The following is a 25,914-nucleotide window of genomic DNA, read 5'->3' on the forward strand; positions in this document are numbered from 1 at the left end:
GGACCCAGGGGCCACTTCACTAGTACAGGCCTCCAGTCAGAGAGGCAACCCTTGACTACAAGTCCCATTCTCTGGCTTCTCCCACAAAGCCAATGTCTAATCCAATTTACTACCTCATCTTGAATGCTTGGTTTTAATTTAAAACCTTTTTTTTTATTCTGAAGTTTGTTGTTAGTGTTGAGAGACCACAGTTTGTTAACTAAAAAAGAGAGGGGAAATTAGATATGGTCAGGCAGTGAGAGAAAAGTATTTAATTTTTAACTAAGACTCGAGGGATATCCATGGGCCCCAGCTATGCCTGCCTTTTCATTGGCTACATGAAACAATCCACGTTCCAAGCCTTCCCCAGTAATGTTTGCCAACTCTTCCTCTGCTACATTGATGGTTGCATTAGTGCTACTTCATGCATCCATGCTGAGATCAGCAATTCCATTAACTTTGCCTCTAACTTCCACCCAACCCTTAAATTCACTTGGTCCATTTCTGACACATCCCTCCTCTTTCTCGATCTCTCTGTCTTCTTCTCTGGAGACAAACTCTTGACTGACATCTTTTATAAACCTACTGAATTTCACAGTTATCTTGACTACACTTCTTCCACCCTGTCTCCTGTAAAAATGTTAATCTTTTTTCTCAGTTCCTCTATCTTCGTTGTAACCCTTTCCAGGACATCAGAGATCAAAGAATGGGATTTCCCTTCCTCCCATCATTGACACTGCCAGCACCTACACCTCCTCCATTTTCCGGACATCTGACCTCACCCCATCTTCCAGTCACCTTAACAGTAATAGTGTTCCTCCTGTCCTTACCTATCACTCCATGAGACTCTGCATGCAACATATCATTCTCCGCAACTTCTGTCATCTCCAAATGGACCCTATCACAAAACATACCTTTACCTTCCCCCCGCCTCACTCTCCACTTTCTGTAGGGATCACTTCCTTTATGACTCTTTTGTCCATTGTCCATCCCCAATAATCTCTCTACTGGCGCTTAACCCTGCAGGTGGCCTATGTGCTACACCTGCCCATTGATCTGCCCCGCCACTTGTCTATTCAGGGCCCCAAACAGTCCTTCCAGCTGAGGCAACACTTCACTTGCAAATCTGCAGGGGTTGTCTAATGGTGCTCCAGATGCGGCCTCATCTACATTGGTGAGACCTGTCGTAAATTGTGGGACCACTTCATTGAGCACCTCTGCTCCTTCTGCCAAAAGTGGAATTTCCTGGAGGCTAAACATCCTAATTCCGAATAAACTATTCTCGGGCCTCCAGCTAGGTACAGGTATTGATTTTAACTGATGCTTTGAATATATACTCTGCCATCTTCATCAAAGATAATGCCTAGGCATATCTAGTCCGGTGGTATATATATCCATATCGTCCGTCCCTCCTGATTGGTTAGTTGCCCTTGTCACTGACTATTGCTAGTTTTCACAGAGGACTTTGAGGAGAGGGCACTGAGTTCATTGCTATTACGCCCCAAATGCTTCTTCACATACGTCGATGACATCTTCACAGTGTGGCCTCATTGACTCTAGGCACTCCAACAATTCCATGACCATCTGAACAGCATACATCCAAATATTCAATTTATACTGGAGATGGAGAAGAATGATTGCCTCCCGATCCTGGACATTCCAATACGACAGAAACCGATGATAGCTTTGGCATGTCATTTATCAAAAACCTACTCATACAGACTTATAACTACTTCAACAATAACAGCCACCATCATGCCTCCCAACACAGAGCGGTTCTTTCTAATGTGATTAACCTTGTGAAAACTGTTTCAGACCCTGAGAGTCTCCACAAAGAAATAAGAGGATTATGCACAACTTTCCTACAGAATGACTACAAGATGAAGGAAATCAATCGGGCCCTTAAAAGGGCCGACAGAAAAACAAGGAAAACTAACAATGAGGAGGAACCCATACCTACTGCCTGTCTTCCCAATATTTCCATGGTTTTGGAAGGATTGCCAGGATCCTGAAGAAATACTGGATTAGTACCATCGACATACCCGTAAGAAACTCAAATTGCAGCTTATGCGGGTCAAAGATCATTGACTTCAACAGCACAAAACTACTCTGCCGCACCAATGGGTTTTGGGACCCCTGGTGAAGGAAGCCATTGAAATAAAACTAGAGGAAAAGAATTTTAACAAAGACGAAGGTCTTGCTCAAAGTAAGAACTGGAATTCGATTGTAAACAAGGTGGAAAAGCGGAAATCTGATTTGATGAGGGTTAACCAATCAGAAGGGATGGACAGCAGGGGAATATATACCATTGGGCTACACGTGCCAGGCATCATGCCTGATGAGGATGGCAGAGTTTGTCATCAAAATGTTGGTTAAAATTGATACCTGTACCTGGCTGGAAGCCCAAGAAGAGTTCATTCATCATATATGCTGGGAAAGCACTAAGTCCTTTTTCATTTTAATTCCAATTCCCATTCACATTCTGACATGTCAGAAATGGCCTCATCTTGTGCTATGTTGAGGCCACCCTCAGGCTGGAGGAGCAACATTTCATACTCTGTCTGAGTAGCCTCCAACCTGATGGCATGAATATCGATTTTTCCTTCTGGCAAAATAATTCTTCCCTCCCTCTCCTCTCTACTAGAAACATAGAAAAACTACAGCACAATACAGGCCCTTCAGCCCACAATTCTGTGCCGAACATGTACTTACTTTAGAGATTACTGAGGGTTATCCATAGCCCTCTATTTTTCTAAGATCCATGCACCTATCCAGGAGTCTCTTAAAAGAGCCTATTGTATCCGCCTCCACCACCATTGCTGGCAGCGCATTCCACGCACTCACCACTCTCTGAGTAAAAAACGTACCCCTGACATCTCTTCTGTATCTCTTCTTCCAAGCACCTTAACACCATGCCCTCTCGTGATAGCCAATTCAGCCCTGGGAAAAAGCCTCTGACTATCCACATGGTCAATGCCTCTCATCATCTTATACACTTCTATCAGGTCACCTCTCATCCTCAGTCACTTCAAGGAGAAAAAGTCAAGTTCAGTCAACCTATTCGTGCAAGGCATGCTCCCCAATCTAGGCAAAATCCTTGTAAATATTCTCTGCACCCTTTCTATGGTTTCCACATCCTTCCTGAAGTGAGGTGACCAGAACTGAGCACAGTACTCCAAGTAGGGTCTGCTCAGGGTCCTATATAGCTGTAACATTACCTCTCAGCTCTTAAACACAATCTCATGGTTGATGAAGACCAATGCACCGTATGTCTTCTTAACAACAGTCAACCTGCGCAGCAGCTTTGAGTGTCCTGTGGACTCAGACCCCAAGATCCCTCTGATCCTCCACACTGCCAAGAGTCTTACCATTAATACTATATTCTGCCATCATATTTGACCTACCAAAATGAACCATCTCACACTTATCTGGGTTGAACTCCATCTGCCACTTCTCAGCCCAATTCTGCATCCTATCGATATCCCGCTGTGACCTCTGACAGCCCTCCACACTATCCACAACATCCCCAAACTTTATGTCATCAGCAAATTTACTAACCCATCCATTCACTTCCTCATCCAGGTCATTTATAAAAGTCATGAAGAGAAGGGGTCCCAGAACAGATCCCTAAAGTACACCACTGGTCACCAACCTCCATGCAGAATATGATCTGTCTACATCCACTCTTTGCCTTCTGTGGGCAAGCCAATTTTGGATCCACAAAACAAGGTCTCAATAAGCCTTGCATGGGGTACCTTAATAAATGTCTTGTAAATGTCTTGCTGAAATCCATATAAACAGCATCTACTGCTCTACCTTCATCAATGTATTTAGTCACATCCTCAAAAAATTCAATCAGGCTCGTAAGGCAAGACCCGTCTTTGACAAAGCCATGCTGACTATTCCTAATCATATTATGCCTCTCCAAAAAATCCTATCCATAAATCTTCTCTATAAATCCTATCTCTCAGGATGTTTTCCATCAACTTACAAACAACTGAAGTAAGACTCACTGGTCTATAATTTCCTGGGCTATCTCCGTGCCCTTTCTTGAATAAGGGAACAACATCTGCAACCCTCCAATCCTCAGGAACCTCCCTCATCCCCATTGATGATGTAAAGATCATTGCCAGAGGCTCAGCAATCTCCTCCCTTGCCTCCCACAGTAGCCTGGGCTACATCTCGTCCAGTCCCGGAGACTTATTGAACTTGATGCTTTCCAAAAACTCCAGCACATCCTCTTTCTTAATGTCTATATGCTCAAGCTTTTCAATCCGCTGTAAGTCATCCCTACAATTGCCAGATCCTTTTCCGTAGTGAATACCGAAGCAAGGTATTCATTAAGTACTTCAGCTATCTCCTCCGGTTCTATACACACTTTTCCACTGTCACACTTGATTAGCCCTATTTTCTCATGTCTTATCCACTTGCTCTCCACATACTTGTTGAATGCCTTGGGGTTTTCTTTAATCCTGCTCACCAAGGCCTTCTCATGGCCCCTTCTGCTCTCCTAATTTCATTCTTAAGCTCCTTCCTACTAGCTTTATAATCTTCTGGATCTCTATCATTACCTAGCATTTTGAACCTTTCGTAAGCTTTTCTTTTCTTCTTGACTAGATTTTCAACAGCCTTTGTACATTTCCTGTCTTATTGGAACGTACCTATGCAGAACTCAATGCAAATATCTCCCGAACATTTGCCACATTTCTGCCATACATTTCCCTGAGAACATCTGTTCCTAATTTATGCTTCTAAGTTCCTGCCTGACAGCATCATATTTCCCCCTTACTCCAATTAAACACTTTCCTAACTTGTCTGTCCCTATCTCTCTCCAATGCTATGGTAAAGGAGATAGAATTGTGATCACTATCTCTAAAATGCTCTCCCTCTGAGAGATCTGACATCTGAACAGGTATTCATTTCCCAATACTAGATCAAGTACAGCCTCTCCTCTTGTAGGCTGATCTACATATTGAGTCAGGAAACATTCCTGAACACACCTAACAAACTCCACCCCATCTAAACCCCTTGCTCTAGGGAGATGCCAATCAATATTTGGGAAATTAAAATCTCCCACCAAGACAACCCTAGCCTGTTACCTCTTCCCACCTGCTTATCACCTCCCCCTGAGTCCCCTCCTCCTTTCCTTTCTCCTACGGTCCACTCTCCTTTCCTATCAGATTCCTTCTGCTCCAGCCCTTTGCCTTCATCACCCACCTGGCTTCACCTATAAGTTCCAGCTAACCTTCTTCACCTATCTTCTTCCTCTCTGCCCCCCCCCCCACCTTTTTAATCAGGCGTCTTTCCCCTTCCTTTCCAATCCTGAAGAAGGGTCTCAGCCCGAAACGTTAACAGTTTATTAATCTCCATAATGCTGCCCGACCTGCTGAAATTCCTCCAGCATTTTGTGTGTGTTGCTTATTATTTACTGTTCAGTATAACACATTTCATAAAGAAGGTAGCCATTCATTCTATAAAAAATGTACAATTTTACATCCCAGTGTCTGCTAAATTGCTTGTCTCAAATCAGCTGTTACCCTAATTGAAAGCATACAGAGGTGTTTATCATGATGTTTAAGGAAATTTTGAAGGTCAATTGAAACAAGTCTCGCTAAAAGAAAAGCAAATCTAATTTTGACAATTGACATCTTCTGAGCCTATCCCGATAAAGAACTATCAACCATGCGATCAAGTGCTACTTTTTGGCTCATTGATACAAAATGTAGTTCTTGTAAGGTCCACTGGGCTCTGAATCTCCTTATACTCTTGATCTAAAAAAACATTCAGAAGATAGTTGAAAATGACTGCTTGTAACATCAAGGCAGCATGTGTCTTAGTGTGGTATTGTAAAAAACTTCAAAAACTGTAACAATGAAAATTGAATATACATAAATGATATTGCATCATGTTGCAGCTCTACTCAAAAAGTTTGCACAGAGGTGTGCTTCCAAGGTTTCAGGACTGCAGTTGATGGTGAAATCAATGGGCATGGCAATAAGATCAACGGAGCCTGATCTCTTCAGGAGTCTTTACACAGAATTTTTTTATTTTTTAAATTAGTTTTTTTATACATTTTCTACATAACTACAGATAAAAAACCCCAGATCGAAATGAAGAACATTGATACAGTGCAAAAATAAGCATACAATAATAATGATACAAAGAAAGATAATTGAGAAAGCACCCAAATTGAGGACATGTAAAATTAGTATCCTCCCCAAGCCCTGCAACAAACAAAAAAAAACTCCAGACCAACCACAACACAGTATAGGGAATATAAATCAGGACAATCAAACCCCCAAAACTGTAAATACACTTAGCAACAGAAGATATTAATGCTTACTACCAACAAAAAAAGGAGCTGAAAGCAAGGGACCGAAAAAAAAACCCTAGTCAAGAGGAAAGTTATGAAAGTACTCAATAAAAGGTCCCCAGACCTTATGGAACTTTAAATCCGAATTAAGAACTGAATAATGAATTTTTTCAAGGTCTAAGCAGGCCATAATATCGTTAAGCCATTGAGCATGCGTGGGCGGGGCAACATCTCTCCATCTAAGGAGGATTAAACATCTAGCCAGGAGAGAGGCAAAAGATAATATTCGACACTTAGTCAAACTCAGACGTAAATCTGTCTCGCCCCAGAAACTGAACAAAGCAATTAAAGGGTTAGGTTCTAGGTGGTGATTCAGAATATACGATAATGTTATGAAGTCATCTTTCCAAAATTTCTCCAAGCTAGGACAAAACCAGTACATATGAATGAGAGAGGCCTCGCCCCTTTTACATTTATCACAAAGCGGACTGATGTTAGGGTAAAATCGAGATAATCTAGATTTAGACATATGGGCTCTATGAACAATCTTAAACTGTAAAAGGCAATGGCGAGCACAAAGAGAGGTTGAATTAACCGATTTGAGAATCCAGTCCCAAGTCTCATCAGATAGGGAGGTATTTAGATCGTGCTCCCATGTCATTTTAATTTTATCCACAGGGGCACATCGTAAGGCTGCTAATTTATCACGAATAAATGATATTAAACCTTTACCTAGTGGGTTAATAGAAAGAAATAAGTCCATAACATTTTTCTCAGGCATTTCAGGGAAGTTAGGAATTAAAGGAGTAATCAAGTGTCTAATTTGGAGATATCTAAAAAAATGAGCATTGGGCAGATTGAACTTAGCAGAGAGCTGTTGAAAAGAAGCGAAGCGATTATCAATAAAAAGATCTTCAAAATGTCTAATGCCCTTCCTATACCAATCATGGAATGCTGAGTCATACGTAGTAGGTAAAAAAAGGTGATTATGTAAAATAGGGCTAGAATGGGAAAAACCATGGAAACCATAAAATTTCCTAAACTGAGCCCATATACGCAAAGTATGTCTAACAAGAGGATTAACTATTAATCTGGACAAACTACTAGGGAGTACAGAGCTGAGAAGTGCAGAGATAGATAATTCTTTAGTGGAGCTCAACTCCATTGCCACCCAATTAGGGCACTCGGGTTGGCCATGGAAAAAGGAACAAAAGGTAGCACAGCGTATATTGGCTGCCCAATAGTATAAGCGAAAGTTAGGTAAAGCCATACCATCCTCTTTTTTAGATTTTTGGAGATAAGCTTTATTAATTCTAGAGCGCTTGTTCTTCCACAGATATGACAAAATAATAGAGTCTAAGGAATCAAAAAAAGATTTAGGAATGAAAATTGGGATTGATTGAAATAGAAATAAAAGTTTAGGGAGAACATATATTTTAACAACATTAATACGACCTACCAAAGACATAGAAAGAGGTGACCATTGTAACAGACTCTGTTTAATAGTATATGAAAGATTGGCAAAATTTTCACGAAAGAGATCTTTAAACTTCCTTGTAACTGTAATCCCAAGATAAGTAAATTGATTATGAACTACTTTAAAAGGGAGATCACTAAATGTTAATTCTTGTGCTTCTTTATTAATTGGGAAAAGTTCGCTCTTATGTAGATTGAGCTTATATCCAGAGAACTGGCTAAACTGGTCAAGAAGTGAAAACATTGGAGGTAAGGATGTAGATGGATTTGAGAGAAAAAGTAATAAGTCATCAGCATAAAGAGAAACTTTATGCTCAACACCCCCTCTCCAAATCCCGGTCAGTTCAGGACAATTTCGAAATGCTATTGCCAAAGGTTCTATAGCCAAATCAAAGAGAAAGGGACTTAAAGGGCATCCCTGACGGGTGCCACGTTTGAGGTTAAATAACTGGGATTTCTGAAAACTAGTTAAAACAGAGGCAGTAGGACACAAATACAGCAATTTGATCCAAGAGATAAAACTTTGACCGAAGTCAAATTTTTCTAAAACGCAAAAAGGTAGTTCCACTCTATGCGATCAAATGCTTTCTCCGCATCGAGGGAAATAACACATTCAGGAATCCCAGTTGGAGGTGAATATAAAATGTTAAATAAGCGCCGCATGTTAAAAAAAGGGAGACGGTTTTTAATAAATCCAGTTTGATCATCAGAAATAATAGAGGGAATAGCAGTTTCTAATCTATAAGCCAAAACTTTGGCCAAGATTTTAACATCAACATTAAGCAAAGAAATCGGCCTATACGAGGAACACTCTGTTGGGTCTTTACCCTTTTTTAATAAAAGAATAATAGATGCCTCATTAAAAGAGGGTGGCAATTGGCCGTAATTAAACGAGTCAGATAATACTGAGAGTAACTGAGGAGAGAGAAGTGAAGAGAATGATTTATAAAATTCTACGGGGAACCCATCAGGTCCAGGAGATTTCCCTGAAGACAATGCAGAAATTGCAAAAGATATTTCTCCTGATGATATAGGCGCATTAAGTTTGGCTTTAAAATCAGATGAAAGCGAAGGAATATTCAGATTATTTAAAAAATGATCAACAGAGATATTGTCATTCAAAGATTCAGAGGAATAAAGTCGAGAATAGAAATTTTTAAATGCGTCATTGATTTCTAAGTGATCCGATGTAAAGTCTCCATTCACCTTCCGGATCTTTGTAATATGTTGTTTGGCTTTGGAACGCCTCAGCTGATTGGCTAGAAATTTACCAGATTTGTCGCCATGGATATAAAAGCGACTCTTATTTTCAAGAAGTTGGTGTTCGACAGGTTGAGTAGACAGAAGATTAAATTTAGTTTGAAGTTCTACACGCTTCTTGTATAGTTCAGGATTCTTAGTTTGAGCATACAGTTGATCCAAATCTTTAATCTGATTAATGAGGTCTAATAGATCCGCACAGGACTTTCTATTAAAATTTTCTGTATAAGAGATTATTTGGCCCCTCAAATATGCTTTCATGGCATCCCAGACAATCAGGGATGACACTTCAGGTGATGTATTGGTGTTAAAATAAAAGGTTATCTGATCCTTAATAAATTTTAGAAAATCATCATCCAATAATAAAGTCGAATCAAACCGCCAGTGTTTATTCCTCTGAGGGAGACCAGGAAAATTTAAAGACAGAGTGATTGGGGCATGGTCAGAAATCAGTATACTCTGATAATCACAAGAATAGACAAATGGAATGAGTTGATTATCGAGTAAGAAGTAGTCAATTCTAGTAAAGGTATGGTGAACATGTGAAAAAAAAGAATAATCTCTCTCAGTAGGATGAAGGAAACGCCATATATCAGAGATACCATAATTAGAGAGAAACGATTGAATAGCTAAGGCAGATTTAGTAGGTGGTCTAGTAACAGAGGACGATCAATCCAAATTAGGATCTAGCCAACAATTGAAATCACCACCCAGTATAAGAGAGTATGAGTTTAAGTCTGGTAGTGAGGAGAAAAAACATTCAAAAAAATTAACATCATCAAAATTGGGGGCATACAGGTTTGCTAGTACAACTTTAGTATTATATAGTTTACCAGAAACAATAATAAAACGGCCATTTATATCAGATATCTTATTATGGAGTTCAAAAGGAATATTTGAGTTAATAAGGATGGAGATCCCCCTAGCTTTGGCGGCAAAGGATGAATGAAAATGCTGACCCGCCCACTTTGACAGAAGCCGGGAGTTATCAAAACAACGAATATGAGTTTCTTGAAGGAAAGCAATGTCAGCTTTGAGTTGTTTAATATGTGAGAATACCTTCCTCCTTTTAACAGGGTGATTCAATCCCTTTACATTCCAGCTCACGAATTTAAGTGTACTAACCATTATCAATTGTTAGTGCGTAGAAGGCAGCAGGCATATAAAAAGTCAAGCAGTACAGTAACAGTCTGGGAGCAAAAATGTAAACATAGATTCGCAGAATCAAAACAGAAACATGTCCTGAGTAACAAAGGAAAGCAAAGGAAACAGTGAGTAGTGTTGGAACTGGAGAACCCGCCCCATCCTCGTAACCCAAAACTAGACGGCCACCAGGCAGCTAGCTCTACCAAAAAAATTAACCCAAGTACGACTTCCAGTTCTGTGTTGTTAACAACAGTTCCGTATAAATACTATAGCAAATGGTAACTAGTTTATGCACTAGAAAACATAATAACAAATAGGAACAACTTCAGCAGAAGTATAAGACTTAATACAAAGAAAATCAAAAGAAAACCCAAACTAACCTACCCGCGAAAAATTATAGAAGATCAAAAGAAAAGAAAGGGGAGGGAGAAAAGAGGGAAATTATAGATTCGAAGAGAGTACTTATCAACCATTTACAGGGAAAAAAAAGGCAAAACTTAAACTATGAATCAACCAACAGGGAGGCCTTCAATAAAAACTCCAAACCTCCAAAACAAGTTAAAGTCAATTGTAGATCTCTATAGATAAAGTTATACAAGAATAAAATAGATTACACAAGTACAATCTAAACGTCCGCAGGGCAACATTAAACTCGGATTATCTATTTAGAAAAGACGCACCAGGTCCAGGGAGAGATTGTCTACAGCCCTTAGGGTTTCAATAGATAATGTCTGACTTATTCAAGTACAGTCTGAGTCCGGAAAAAATAGCTTTACTACGAGAGGTACTTATCCACCATTTTAGAAGGTCAGACCGGGTTCCTAAGAAGATGGGATGGCCGGAAGACTTCCAACAAATGCCTCAGCATCCTTCACTGATTTAAACCACTTATATTCTCCAGTAGTAAGCGTAATTTGAAGGTCGGTTATGTTCCGAAGGGAGGGTCTGAGACCACGATCAAAAAGCACTTTCATTACACCTTTAAACTCAGCACGCCTCTTCAGAACCTGGGGGGCAAAATCCTCCACAAAACGAATGACTGTATTTTGAAAAGCAAAAGTACCTCTGCAGCGTGCCTCCATAATCAAACAGTTTTTCACCTGGTATTGATGAAAGCACAAAATTACCGGCCATGGGCGGGAACCCAGAATTGCACGGGGAATGTAGATCCTGTGTGCCCTTTCAAGCTCAGGTGGAGTCGGGAGAAATTCTTTCCCAAAAATCTCACAGAGCAAGTCGGAAAAAAATTTCACGGGTGAGCCCTGTTCGGTGGCCTCTGGCAAACCAAGAATTCGTAGATTACAACGTCTGCTCCGGTTTTCAAGATCCACCATTTTGGAAACAAGTTTACAATTCTGCTGCTCTAGGCTGGAGCAGAGAGTCTCGAGATATTGGACACGGTGTTTTAAATCTTCAGAAGTTGAGTCGATGCGAGATAAATATTCAGCATGTTCGTCCACTCTAGCGTTGATCCGATCCAATTTGACATCCAGCTGGTTGAAAGTAGTTCTAAATTCCTTTAAAATATCTTGTCGATGCTGTTCCAAAGCAGTGAAAATGACTGCCGGCAAATCCATAGAAGTTTCCTTTTTCCTGGTTTTAGTACTTTTGTTAGACATTATAAGATAGATGTGTTCGCAGGCAAGTAAAAGAAACCTAATAAAATACCTAACTAAGGTTTAAGAATGGAGACATATAGTGCAAAGGTAGGGAGAATGACGGAGCAAAAGTTCAGAGCAGCTAAACAGTCGCCATCTTACCGCTTTACACAGAATTTGATAAATATCTACAGTACCTGTTCAGAGAATTGTTAGCATCACCACCAGCAAATCTGTCATCAGTAACACCCTAGTCATATAAATTATATTTAAATAACTAGCCACATAATTTTCTCATCTAAAAGGTTAGGTTAGAGACAAGATGTTGTGCCATGAGCAACTGAGTTGTTTCCTGACTATCTGAGCTCTTCACCGTCAGGGCACAAGTCATGTATGGGTGGCAAACTGTCCACCTTTCCAGATAAGTTCACATTCTAAAGTTAATTGGCACACCATCTAAATATCCTTCCACTATTAAATGTATACCATACACTAAAAGCCCTGCTGTAATTCACCAATGCTTCTTCAGAAGCATGTCTCAAAATAATAATTTCCATTATATTGATGGATAGCAGCATATTCATGAGGATATCACACCCCTAAACTTCCCGGCACCAATACATATCATACCAACTTGAAAATAATTCACCATTCCTTTATTCTGAGACAAAGTTCCCAAAGTTCCCTACGTGATGCAATATAAAGAACATCTTAACCATATGGACTGCAGTGTGCTTTCACTTGCTGAGGTGCAGCGAAAGAAGCATTACTCACATCTTTCAAGCTGAGGTGGTATTAAAAATTTGCCTCAGAGGAAAACATAAGGTACTGGAAGAACTCAGCAGATCAAAAAGCATTTGTAGAAGCAGAGGAAAGCCAATGTCTCAGGAAGCAGCCCTGCATCAGGACTGAGACTACAGACTGGCGGTAGTAAGTGTAAAAAGGTGGGAGAGAGGGGCAAGACAGGAACTAGATATGCTAAGAACTAGATGACCTGACACATACCAGCCTGCGTCTCACTGCTTTCACTCATTTCTTTATACTGGTCATCTCATCTTCACACTCTCAGTCCCGTTGCAAGGTTACAACCCAAAGCATTGACAATCTATTTGCCTCCATAGATGTTGCTTGGCACATTAAATTCCTCCTGTAGATTACTTTTTGCTTCAGATTTGCTCTGAAATATTTAACTATACTATTTATTGCATAGATTTGTGCTGTTTAAAAAAATGTACAGCACAAATATTACATTTTAAATGCCTGAAAATTCATAACAATTCATTACAGAGAATGGTTGAAGCATACTATATTTTAATGAGTTGCAGTGTATCTTTCACTATTTATTAGTGTTCAGCAAAATTGGCTATTTCAAAAATTATTTAAAAATCCATTGGTTAGTAGACTTCACCAATTTTTTGCCTGAACTGCCAGCAAATCAATGTAGCTATTGTGATGACAACACTGATATATTTGTGAAATGATTCTGCAAGCTACAGTACTGTCCAAAAGTCTTAGGCACATATATATAGCTAGGGTGCCTAAGACTTTTGCACAACGTGGATTTGTCAACGTGGAGCAGAGAGCAAGTTTCCAAATCTGGTGTGCACAAAGGATGCTGGGAATGACAAGGGTGGTGTGCTGTGGAGGGGGTGGGGGGAGACAGGTGGCAGAGGACGAGAGCCAACGTCGGGGGGGGGGGGGGGGGGGGGCGCCAGTGTAGACACACCCAGCCATAAGACAGCAAGTAAGGTAATTTGATTCCAAACAATTGGTTTATTGATTATTACAGAATGTCTCTAGTGCTTCCTGCTCCCTCCTTCTCCCTATTCCCAATGATTCCTCTCTCCCTGCCCCCTTCTCACTCAGTCTACAATAGAGACCTGTACAGAATCTTCTTCTTCGGTTGTCCATCGGAATCCGATGATGACGTGCACTCCTTTAACGGTGAGATCTTTGATGACTATATAGTCCTATCCTGGACCCATAAGCTCTATTGCAGGTAGGACATGAATATGTGGTAATAGTGGTGGCAACCATGGCTGCATTTCTCCTGGCTCTTGTCTGCTGTCTTCTGGTTGTTCTTTCCATCTCCAGAATACGAACCCCATCCCTACACAGCTGTTGCCAAGTGACACGATCAGCAGCAACATCCTCCAGGTCCTCAGGTCTGATCTTGCACTTCCTTAAAGCATTCTTCATCTGATCCTTATAGCGCTTCTTCCGCCCTCTAGCTGAGTGTCGACCATAATGTAGCTGGCTGTGTAACACTCTGCGGGGTAGCTGACATGGGGGCATTCTTTTATCAAAATCAGGTTTATCATCACTCACATATGTCATGAAATTTGCTTTTTCCTTTTGCAGCAGCAGTACAGTGCAATACATAAAATTACCACAATACTGTGCAAAAGTCTTGGCACCCCAGCTATATATATGTGTGCCTAATATACAAAAGAGACATATGTCTCTAAAACTTTTGCACAGTGCTGTAGATAGTGAAAATGCTGTGATTTGAAATCTACTGACCCTGATTTTAGAGGAACATATAGACATGACTTTTAAGGAGGTAGTGGATTTCATCATTCATGCTAATGCTTTATTCAAACATGGTCTGAAAGTGATACTCCTAGCCACAATATCTCAATGTGTTTTCTTTAGTATGCAGGCTGTTCCCCGTTTAGTTGACTTCTGGATACCTTTCTCAAATTTGCTGCCAGACAAGACAGCCTTTGCAGCAAACCTATCTACTGAACGACTTGGGCACAATCATTTCCTTTTGGATATTCACCCTTTTCCACTTGCATTTTCATTCTTCTGGATTTTTACTTTCATCAGGCAAACTCAGCACCTCTCCCACAGTAACATGGGAGAGGTGGATAGTTCATAACTGTATTTTGAAGACATATACAACATTTTTTAAAAGCAAAATGTAAATTCTGCCCAGTTACCTTAATTGTCAGCATGGAGTTTTATGAGTCACTGAAAATTATTTTTCCAAGAATATCATTGCGTTTTTCAGTTTATATCCATGAAGACCAAAGAAATCCAAGCACAAATAATACAGAATAGAGAAATTGTTGAGCATTCTACATATTTAAAACAGTCACTGATGTAACACATACTTTAATTGTCATACAAAGCATTCTCCAATGGAAACCAATTTAACTGAAATGCAGAAATAAATGTTGTATCAAATCTGAGAATAAAACACATATCTTATGAAGCCAAGGCTGCCAGTAGGCTGCGCCAAACACAACAAATTATTGAGCCAATCTAACCTTTTTTGCAGTTGCCAAATCCGATCTTCCTTTTCCTGCTGGTCAGCTTTGAGAGTTTTTATGGTAGTTAAATGCTTCGAAATTTCATTTGCTGAATTCTGCAACAATAACAAAACACAAAAGTAGTCGGGGTGTGAAGAAAGTGCTGTTTAAAAGAGACTTCTTGTTTATTTTTGGCAGCATTTCAGATTTTCATTATTTTTAAAGATCTACAAGTAGTTTATGAAAGCCGGCTGGTGGTGTAGTGGCATCAGTACCAGGCTTTGAGGTGAATGGTCCTGAGTTCAAATCCGGCTGGCTCCTTGCATGCTTTTCATCAGTGTGAGGTTGAGTGTCAAGCTAACAGCTTGGCCTCATAAAAAACAGTCAAATACTACAGAAACGGCAAAATGTTGCCCGATGTGCCACAAGGCATGAAAAGGAACAATACTTTATGCACAAGTTACATTTTAGATCACGTTTTATGGAAAACTTAACTTTTAAGTGATATATTTTTCATTTGCATGTACGATAATTGGCAGTAGGATGGTTTTTAGATGATGTGAAGAATGCACATCAGGAGTTAGTGATTGAAGTGAAGACTAACAAGCATCTAAATGTAGATTAGACATGGAAGAAAATAAGAAAAAGGTAAAAGGATGCGTTAAAGATATTAGGTAATTACTCAAGTAGAGGATAAACACTTGTGTCTAGGGCAGAATTGTCTGTTTCCATACTGCAGTTTCTATTTAATTCTTAAGAAGGTATTCCTGGAACTGGAAGGTCAGATAAGTTGGAAGCAAGATTGGTATCTTTATGGAAAGTCATAAATAAAACAGAGAAAAGACATAATGTGCAAGAGCAAGGGTAAAGAGAGAATAAGTATTAAAGAGGAATAAAGCAACAGATGAGAGAGAGAGAGAGAGAGAGAGAGAGAGAGAGAGAGAGAGAGGAGAGAGGAGAGAGGAGAGAGGAGAGAGGAGAGAGGAGAGAGGAGAGAGGAGAGAGGAGAGAGGAGAGAGGAGAGAGGAGAGAGGAGAGAGGAGAGAGAGAGAGAGAGAGAGAGAGAGAGAGAGAGAGAGAGAGAGAGAGAGAGAGAGATTGATTGATTCTGTGAACACCCACATGCATTTTGGCAACCTGCATTTCATATCAATGAGGTAGAAAAGAACTGGGGAATCAAAGCTGATGTTTGTGCTCGATGCAGGTGCATCATGAAAGTTGTAGGTGTGCCCACATGGAATTGCAAGCCTAGTCTCAAAGTATACAAATCTGCAAGGGGAACCAAAAAGAGAAATATAGATGTTGTTTTTGCATTTTTACAGAATTTAATCTACTTGAATACTTTCAGTTAATAAAAACAAATAGTACCAGCAATCCTTAGCATCTCAGAGAAAATGGTGAGACAGATATAACAAATAGGTTAGTAAATTACCAAGCAAATTAAATCTCTTACATTTTCACATAAGGGAACAGAACTAGGTTAGGCGTCCAATTTTACCAGCAGAGTGGAAAGGAAACCAGTCCACACAAGTGCAGTGGAATCGAAGTACAGCTCAATGATGTTGTAAGTTCACTACAGATCTTAAACATGTCTAATATGGAAAGAAAGGGGATGATGGGTGGTGGTCTAGAAGCTGGCTGGCAAATGTTGGGGGAGGGGAAGGTTGTAGATGGGGTTGTCAGTAAATTGACTCCGATACATGTTCACCAAGCAGGGAATGCAACAATTAAGAGCTTGTGAGAACTAGCAGGACAGAGATTAGAATTCAGTGACTTTATAAGTCCAGAGGCCAAGTCAGAATGATAGATGAATGGGGAAGAGCAGAAGCTGAGAACTATGACACAATTTTTTGCAGCTTTGCTCACAGCAGTCAAGAACAGGTTTCTTTGGCCACTGTAAGAATGAGGAGGGACAATCTATTGCTGGTTAAGCAAAAGAGGACGAAGCTTGAGTTTCATTCAAAGTATCTGAGTATTGATATTACTGAGTTGAGATGATTTGGACTCAGGGTCCTGGCTAGTGATTTTGGGAAAGTTGAAATGAGATTGATAGTGGGATGGGAGTCCACGAGTAGAACCAGAAGGGGGAGTAGAAGTAATCAAAATAAATAGGCCATGGAAACACGGACAAACATAAAATAAGATGAAATAAGTGAAGAAAATCCCACCTTAAATGCACTATAAATAAGTGATCTACATCCTCAACACAATGAACAAGTCAAAGTCAAAACCAAGTCCGATCTAATTGTCATTACAGAACGGGGGCTCGAGGGTATCTAAATATCATTGGGTATTGGTCATTTAGAAAGGATAGTGAAAAGGAAAAGCAGTTGAGGTAGCACTGACAATAAGGGTTTATACGAATACTATGGCATAACAGGAACCTGGCACGGTAAATCATGGTATACTATTAAAATTAGTCGGGGAGAAGTTAAGAAGCAGCAAGAGACATTGATATAATTTTGTTTATGGGCCTTTGAATAGTAGTGGTGACCCAGAGCATGGTGTAAAGGGGATATCAGAGCTATAGATAAAGCGTAATGCAGATATCAAGGGAGTGTTTAATCTACATTAATCTACATATAGACTGGGCAAATCAAATTAGCACTAACACTGTACAGAATGAATTCCTGATGTATAGAGAGTAAGAGATGGATTTCTAGATCAGTATAAGGGAACAGGTAATTTTAGATCTGGTACTGTGCAAGGAGAAAGGGTTAATTAACAATATTGTTGGAAAGAGGCTCCTTGAATGATCATAATGTTGTAGAATATATTTTGCAAAAATGTTGGAAAAAATTCATTTGATAGATTTATAATACATTTTTAGAATTTTACCTTGCATGCAAGCGATGTAGTTCAATGAGAAACGAAATTCTCAATCCAAACAAAGGAAATTATGAAGGTATGAGGGGCAGATTGAATGTGGTACATTGGAAAAGGCAACGAATAGGCAATGGATAGCATTTAAAGAAATAGTCCATGATTTGTGACAAATATATCTCTTTAACAGAAAAAGAGATCAAACATGGATCTGCAGAAGAAATAAAATCTAAGGAACAGAACTTAGGAACTTCTTCAAAAAAGCAGTAGATCTGAGGACTGGGAGCATTTCAGAATTCAGCAAAGGATTACCAAAAAATTAACGAAACATGGAGAAACCAAATACAAGAAAAAACAGTGAGGCACTTCAAAACTGAGTTTCTATAGATTTGTAAAAACGAATAATGGGGGGTGTATCAGTCCCTTATGGATAAAGATGGGAGAAATTATAAAGGAGAATAAGCAGAGGAATTAAACAAATACTTTGTACTCTTCTTCAGAGAGAAGGCATAAAACCTCCCAGAAATAGTGAAGCACCACTATATAAATAAGAAACTAGGAAATTAGTATTAGTAAAAGCTTTCGAGCTAGAGTGCTTACTGAGATGAAAACTGATAAATCCAAAGGTTCTGATGATATCCATCCCAGAATTTCATAGATAATGGATGCTTTGCTTAGATTATCATCATTCAACATTCTGTAGGTCCTGAAAAAGTTCCTTAAGACTTTATGTGAGTAAATGCAACTCCACCACTTAAGAAAAGAGCCAGAAAAAAGGAAATATTCGCCTGATGTAAAAGTAGAGAAAATAGAGGAATTCAGAAGAACATGATATCAAGACATTAAGAAAATAATGTTATTTTTGTACAGGGTCAACATGTACTTTTGGAAGGGAAAGCATGTTTGACTAATCTACTGGGATTCTTCTGAGGATGTATCCAGCAGAGCAGATTGGTGAGGGGAAACCTGTGGGTGTGGTGTTTGTGGATTTCCTGAAGGCTTTTGATGAGGTTCTACGCATGAGGTTAGAGCACACAAAAGTGATAATCTACTAGCATGGATTGAGATTTAGCAAAGGATAAAAAGAGAAAAATGAAATAGGACTCTACAGGCTGACAGATGATGAGATACTGTCGGGATTAATTCTTAGGCCTCAACCATCAACAACCCATTTCAAAATTTCATTGGCGACCAAATGTATCACTTCTAACTTTCGCCATCTCCAACAGGATCGCACCACCAAGCATATCTTTCCTTCCCTAAGTGACTCCCTTGTCCATTGTCCCTCCCCTCCAATCTCCCTCCTGGAACTTAACCATGCAAGCAGAACAAGTGCCACACCTGCCCCTACTCCACCTCCCTTACTACCAAACAGTCCTTCCAGGTGAGGTGACACTTCACCTATGAGTCTCTTGGAGTCATCTACTACAACCAGTGCTCCTGGTGTGGCCTCCTGTACATCAGTAAGACCTGATGTAGATTGAGAGATTGTTTCACTGAGCACCTATGCTCTCTCCGTCAGAAAAAGCGGGATCTTTTGGTGGCCACCCATTTTAATTCTACTTCCCATTTTGATACAGGAGCAAAGAGGCCCTTCTGCAGTTGTACAGGGCCCTGGTGAGACCACACCTGGAGTATTGTGTTCAGTTTTGGTCTCCAAATTTGAGGAACGACATTCTTGCTATTGAGCGAGTACAGCGCAAGTTCACAAGGTTAATTCCCGGGATGGCGGGACTGTCATATGTTGAAAGATTGGAGCGACTGGGCTTGTATACACTGGAATTTAGAAGGATGAGAGGGGATCTGATTGAAACATATAAGACTATTAAGGGATTGGACACACTAGAGGTAGGAAACATGATATTTCAGTCCACTGTCTCTTCTACGGCCACGGTGAGGCCACACTCAGGTTGGAAGAGCAACACCTTATATTCTGTCTGGGTAGTCTCCAACCTGATGGCATGAACATCAATTTCTCAAACTTCCGATAAATGCCGCCTCCCATTCACCAACCCCATTCCCCTCTCTCATCTTATCTCCTTACCTGCCCATCACCTCCCTCTAGTGCACCTCCTCCTTCCCTTTTGTCCATGGCGTTCTGTCCTCTCTTATCAGATTTCTCCTTCTCCAGTCCTTTTTTTTCACTAATTGACTTCCCAACTCTTTACTGTAATTCACCCCTCTGCTCTCCCAGTTTCATCTGTCTCTGACTACCTTGTACTTCTTCCTCTCGTCCCCCCCATGTTCTTACTCTGACTTCTCATCTTTTTTCTCCAGTCCTGATAAAGGATCTCGGCCTGAAACAATGACTGTTTATGCTTTTCCATAGATGCTGCCTGGCCTGCTGAGTTCCTCCAGCATTTTGTGTGTGTTGCCTGTATCATTTCTAAGTTGGCTGATGATTTGAAACTAGGTGGCAAATAACGATATACTTGCACAAATTTCAAGCAGATATAGACAATCTAAGTGAGTGGGTGACAACATGGCAGATAGAGTAGATTCTTGGAAAGATAAGGAATAATCCACTTAGTGAAAACAGAAATCATAAGTACTTCTTAATTTTTCATAGATTAGAAAATACTGATAGATATGATTTTTATAAGAAAACACATTAGAACACAAAAAATAAAGTCCCTGAAAACCAGCATCCAGGTGCGACGATTTAGAATGCAATACAACATACTGACTTTTATTGTAATAAGATTTGAGTACACCAGGAAGCACGTCTTATTAAAATTATGTAAGATCTTAATGAGATCACACTTTGAATATTGTGTACAACTTTGGTCTATAGTCGATGAGGTGCAGTGAAATCCACCAAGGAGGGATTGTGTTGGCTTGGCTGACATTCTCTGAAGTACAGAAAAAAAAATGTGATATCACTGAGACATAAGAAAAACATCAAGGGCTCAACAGAGCTAATCCAGGATTATTCCCTTGCCTAACGTACTAGGAGTCACAGTTTCAAAATATGGAGTAAGTAATTTGTGATTCAAATGAGAAGAAATGTCTTTGTCCATGGGTAGTGAATCTTTCAAATTCCCCACCTCCCAAGAAAGCTGTGGGAACTCAGTCATTGATTGCATTCAAATCCGAGATCAATTGATCTCTGGATGTTAAAGGATTCATGGAATATGAGGACAGGACAGGAAATGGCAATGAGGTACATCTGCCACAATCTTGTTGAAAGGCAGTATAACCCTGAAAGTGCTGAGTGGTCTACTCATTCCATGACTTACATTCTTACAAAGAGGTACACCTCAAAATCTGCTAAAATTACAAGAGAAAGTGGACTGCAAAACCTTTGAGGAGATAAGCAGGCAATATCTGGAAAATATAATTTAATCTGAAAGGAGTTTGAGAATGAACTCTGTGGGAAAAGCATCAACTGGAAGTATTCAGTAGAAAGTTCCTGAAGGGTGTGTATAAAGAGATAGCGAAGGCACCAAACCACTGAAATTGTTTATGCAGGTATGAAAAAACATGAAGAGGACACTATTTTGAGTTTGATAAGACACAGAATCAAAATAATAGCAAAGATAATCCAACCATTGTTTTGTGCACAGTTGTTCAGCACTGAGTAGATGTTGGTACTCCATTAGAGGAAGATGCCAAGTCACTAGAAAAATTTCAGGGAAGGGAAACACCCAAGACTCTAAGATTATTAGCACTAATACTGAGACACCTAAAAGATTAAAAGTGGTATTCTTAATATAATGGATGGCTTAAGACAGGAATTTTTTTTTAAGAAGATGGTTCATCAGTTAGAGAGAAATTTCTGAGTCAAGGATCATTGCCAGTGAGTAGTGAGAGGGATGGGGAAATACGCCACGCAGCATACAGCCTGCATGACAGCAAATGACTGAGAAAGATCTGAGAAGATAACATTGATTTATGCTAAATAAGCTTTTTTTTTAGTTTGGATGACAAAATAGAAAACCTGTTGATGATACAATAAATAAAATATATACATAAAGTATAAACAGCAACCTTCATTTTACTCTGCAGCTGTTTCAGTTCAGCATCGGTTGACTTCTGCATTGTATTTGGAACGTCGAGTGTCTGGCTGGACACTGAGGATGAGTGGTCTCCTGCTGATCTCAGATTAAGGGCTTGCTGCTCTGCCATTTGATTCAATCTCTTGTCCAGTGCCTCTTTCTGTTGTTGCAATTCTGCAAGGTCCAACGTCAGCTTCTGTTATTGGTGAAAAGTGTTCGGTCATTGAAGACAATTTCATTTATTAAAAATATATACAGAAAAGGTTAAAACTATTTTTCAGTTAACAAGATGTACTTGGGGAAGAACATAGTTTATGTCTGCTCTACTTTCGAAAAAGAATATTTTGTCTCTGCTTGATTGTTCAACAGAAGCACCATCAAATAAAGGAAACATACACAGCAGAGAGGAGATAGAAAAGGACAAACTGAAAATGCTCTCAGGTTTTACCTTTTTTTAACTCACAACATTGTACATATATTAAGCAGCATATTGTACAGCTCCAATTAGAAATAAAATTACAGAAGAAAACTATACAGGGAGGCATTGGAGATTCTACAGATACTGGAAATCTTGAGCAATATGATGTATTGGGCAGAGCACACTACTAACTACAGCCTCTTCCTTTGCTATGCATTCGAACTGCCATACTATATGATGCAACCAGTCAGGATATTTTCAACAGTGCATTTGTGGAGTTCTTTAGTGCTTGATGATTATCCAGTAAACATAGAGAGAACAGCAAGGGGCTAAGCACTCAACCTCGAGGTGCACCCTTGTTATGGGTCATCAAGCAGAAGATACTATTACTAACCCTCACTCATTGAGGTCTGCAGATGGGCAAGTCATGTATCTATTTGCAGAAAGAGTTACAGAGCTTCTACTCTTGAAGCTTGATGATGAGTTTGGATGGGATGACTGTGCCAAATGCCCAAGTAGTACATTAACAACAGCATGATGTATGAAACAGTGCATTCATTTGTATGTATAAACTTGTCTGCAATTTAATATGATTGTCTGATCTCACTGCCATTTTACCACAACACTGGAAAAGGTGTTTTAATTTGCAAATTTTCATTGTCAATTAAGGCACAAAATGCGATCACAATCATTATGGAACATTTAACAAGCAAATATTTCAAAAGGTTACACGAGGAAATCTGCAGATGTTGGAAATTCAAGCAATACACACAAAATGCTGGTGGAACGCAGCAGGCCAGGCAGCATCTATAGGGAGAAGCACTGTCGACGTTTCGGGCCGAGACCCTTCGTCAGGACTAACTGAAAGGAAAGATACTAAGAGATTTGAAAGTAGGAGGGGGAGGGGAAAATGCAAAATGACAGGAGAAGACCGGAGGGGGTGGGGTGAAGCTGAGAGCCGGAAAGGTGATTGGCAAAAGGGATACAGAGCTGGAGAAGGGAAAGGATTATGGGACGGGAGGCCTAGGAAGAAAGAAAGGGGGAGGGGAGCACCAGAGGGAGATGGAGCACAGGCAGAGTGATAGGCAGAGAGAGAGAAAAAAAAGAGGGGAAAAAAAAGAGAAAAAGGTTGTAGCTGCACGTGTCACTTTTGTGGGTCAATGCTGCTAATATTGATCTTCAATTACAGGGGCATGTCTGAAATTCAGATAATGCTCTTCAGCCATAAACTCAAACTCCCCACATCAAGACTACAATCTACCAACCTTTGGAAGAGCACATGTACATATACCCAAATCATGGAATAAACATATGCACAAGTCTTGGTCTTCAAGTTACACATTTTGTTGAATAGTTATTGGGGGAGCTTCAACTCTGATTGTACCCCTACCAGCCTTCCCTTACTCCACAGACTTACAATGATTTAATGCATGTATTGTCCTTTTTATATATTGTCAAATTCCTGGTGAATCACCTGCATACTTGGGAGCAAAGATTTACAGAAAATCCAGTGGTAATAGAAATTTTTTTAACTAATATTAGTAAATAAAAAGCAGTGCTTCTAGAAGAAACAATATTTAAATGGTAACAGCAAAGGGAAACTTAATTTTCAAGAGGCACCCTCCTTAAATCATACGGAGAGATAGCTGAAAAGTTTCATTGGTGGATTGTGGCATTTATCAATCAAAATTACACAAATTTGTCATGAATTTCTTCATAGATACTCCAAAACAGCCAAAGCCACCTAAATGAGGTATTGGCAGAAGGTGCATTAATGAATTTTATTCTGAGTTCTTGCTGAAGTTGCGGTAGGCCAGAGAAAAATTCTGGTAATTAATGGTTCTGCACTATGTTTCTCATTTGAATTGTAAACAAGTAAGTGCGAGCAACAAATATCAGGAAGAGATACTTACGTCAATTGCAAATCATTTTAAGCAAAATTAACTTAAAATACATATTGCAGCAAAAACATGTTAAGGACACTATCATATTTCATATCATCTTTTTGAATTGATATAAATTAAGAGTGATGGAATTATGAACAGACCTTGCTGAGTTTCAAACAGACCTTGCTGAGTGGAAAGCATCCACAATATACAATGGACAATAAGACATTGCTGCAGAAATGCTGACATCTCTCTCTGGCCACTTATTAGCATTTCCAGTGGAGATAAGACAGATATTAATCAGTAACATCAAATTGGCAAGATTAGGCTCCACGTATACCAGGGGCTAACTGTGGCAATGTTGCTTGTTGCTGACTAATGTCAAATGATGCAAGTCTGCCAGGATTTTCCTGGTCAGTGAAGCTCAGCAATTAGTTGGATGAACTAGTGAGCAGCATTGAGAGAAAAGATTGGTTTCCTTCTTTAACTCTATGCTACATTTATTTAAAACAAAAGCATGCTGAGTTTAAGAGGGCAGAGCTGTTTACTTTTAAAAGTGTAATATTTACAGTAAGATAATAAAAATGTGGCAAATATCTAGTGTTTACTTTCAGATCTAATTCTGAGTAAACCAATGTTGCAGCTAATTGAATGCTGTTGGCATGTTTATCTTCAGCATGTGAAGCTACACGTCAATGAGCCCAACTACAAAAGGGTCTACACAGTTTCATTTAACACTGACCATCATTTATAACTGTGACATACAGAAATCGTCGTTTTAGTAAACAAATAGAACTGAATGAATGTAAAATATGCAAAATGAGGCAGTGCTGCATGAGAATAAGAACAGTGAGCAAGGCAGAACTTTAACTGAAAAGCGTACAATTAAATCTCGAATCCTTAACTACTATATAGAGCCAACAGAAAACTTTCTGGTATTTATTATTATTCATGATGGATTGTATTTTAATTTGCATATGGCAGTTTGATTTGGTTTTTGCCCAAAAACCAGTCTGGATATTGTTAGTGTACATCTGATGAGTAATGACATTCACACAAGAAGGTTAAGTATTTGCAGTGTCGATGATGTAATTGCAAAACATATTATCATTATCTGTGTATAAACCGTTAAATCTTCTTTCTCTTAAGTCAAGTAATTTATTCATGTCTAATGCATTCATGACCTAAAAGATACATTGAAAACATTACATGGTAATCCAAATAACAACTATTTTGGTTCTGAGTACCAAATCCGTAATGGTTAGTGTGACACCATAAGAGCACGGGGTGTTCTGGAGTTCAGAATTGAATTCCAGGGACATTCTGTACGGATCCCTTTCTCCACTAAGCTGCATGCGTGCACGGCCACACAGTAACTGAAATGCTCCCGTGCACAAGCACTTTGGTGCCGCGCAGTTGGAACTTTCTTTTATATAATGTTAATATAATTTTGAAATCTATGTTAATAAAATTGTTAAACACCCTGCAATTGTGTAAATGAATATAATTCATACATTTTCAAAATAATAAATGTACAACCTTTACCTTGAAACATTTTAGAGCTTCAATATATTTGCATTGTCAATGTTTCAAGTTAAAACACTTACAAATTGTAACAATAAACACAGAATGGAAGTTGGTAGCTCATTGTTAATAAACCACTGGCCCACTGAATGCCAACATAGTTCTAAATATCATAGTATGCATATTACAAATTTTTAAAAAAATTTAAAGTGACGCAGTTTTCAGGCCATGTAAAA

The 25,914-nt window shown here is 39.3% G+C and overlaps 1 protein-coding gene across 6 annotated transcripts in view; it reads right to left on the reverse strand.

Moving 5' to 3' along the window:
• The window catches only part of cntln (centlein, centrosomal protein), a 540,355-nt gene that overhangs the window by 143,338 nt on the left and 371,103 nt on the right, over nucleotides 1-25,914 (reverse strand). For all 6 annotated transcript variants that reach the window (XM_073048674.1, XM_073048672.1, XM_073048671.1 and 3 more), the window contains 2 exons: nucleotides 21,843-22,046; nucleotides 15,048-15,145 (listed from right to left, as the gene is read on the reverse strand). In XM_073048674.1, coding sequence (XP_072904775.1) covers nucleotides 15,048-15,145; nucleotides 21,843-22,046 — 302 coding nt within the window. The remainder of the gene's footprint in view (nucleotides 1-15,047; nucleotides 15,146-21,842; nucleotides 22,047-25,914) is intronic.

This window comes from Hemitrygon akajei, chromosome 6 (genome assembly GCF_048418815.1).
Source record: "Hemitrygon akajei chromosome 6, sHemAka1.3, whole genome shotgun sequence".
NCBI classification, from domain to species: Eukaryota; Metazoa; Chordata; class Chondrichthyes; order Myliobatiformes; family Dasyatidae; genus Hemitrygon; species Hemitrygon akajei.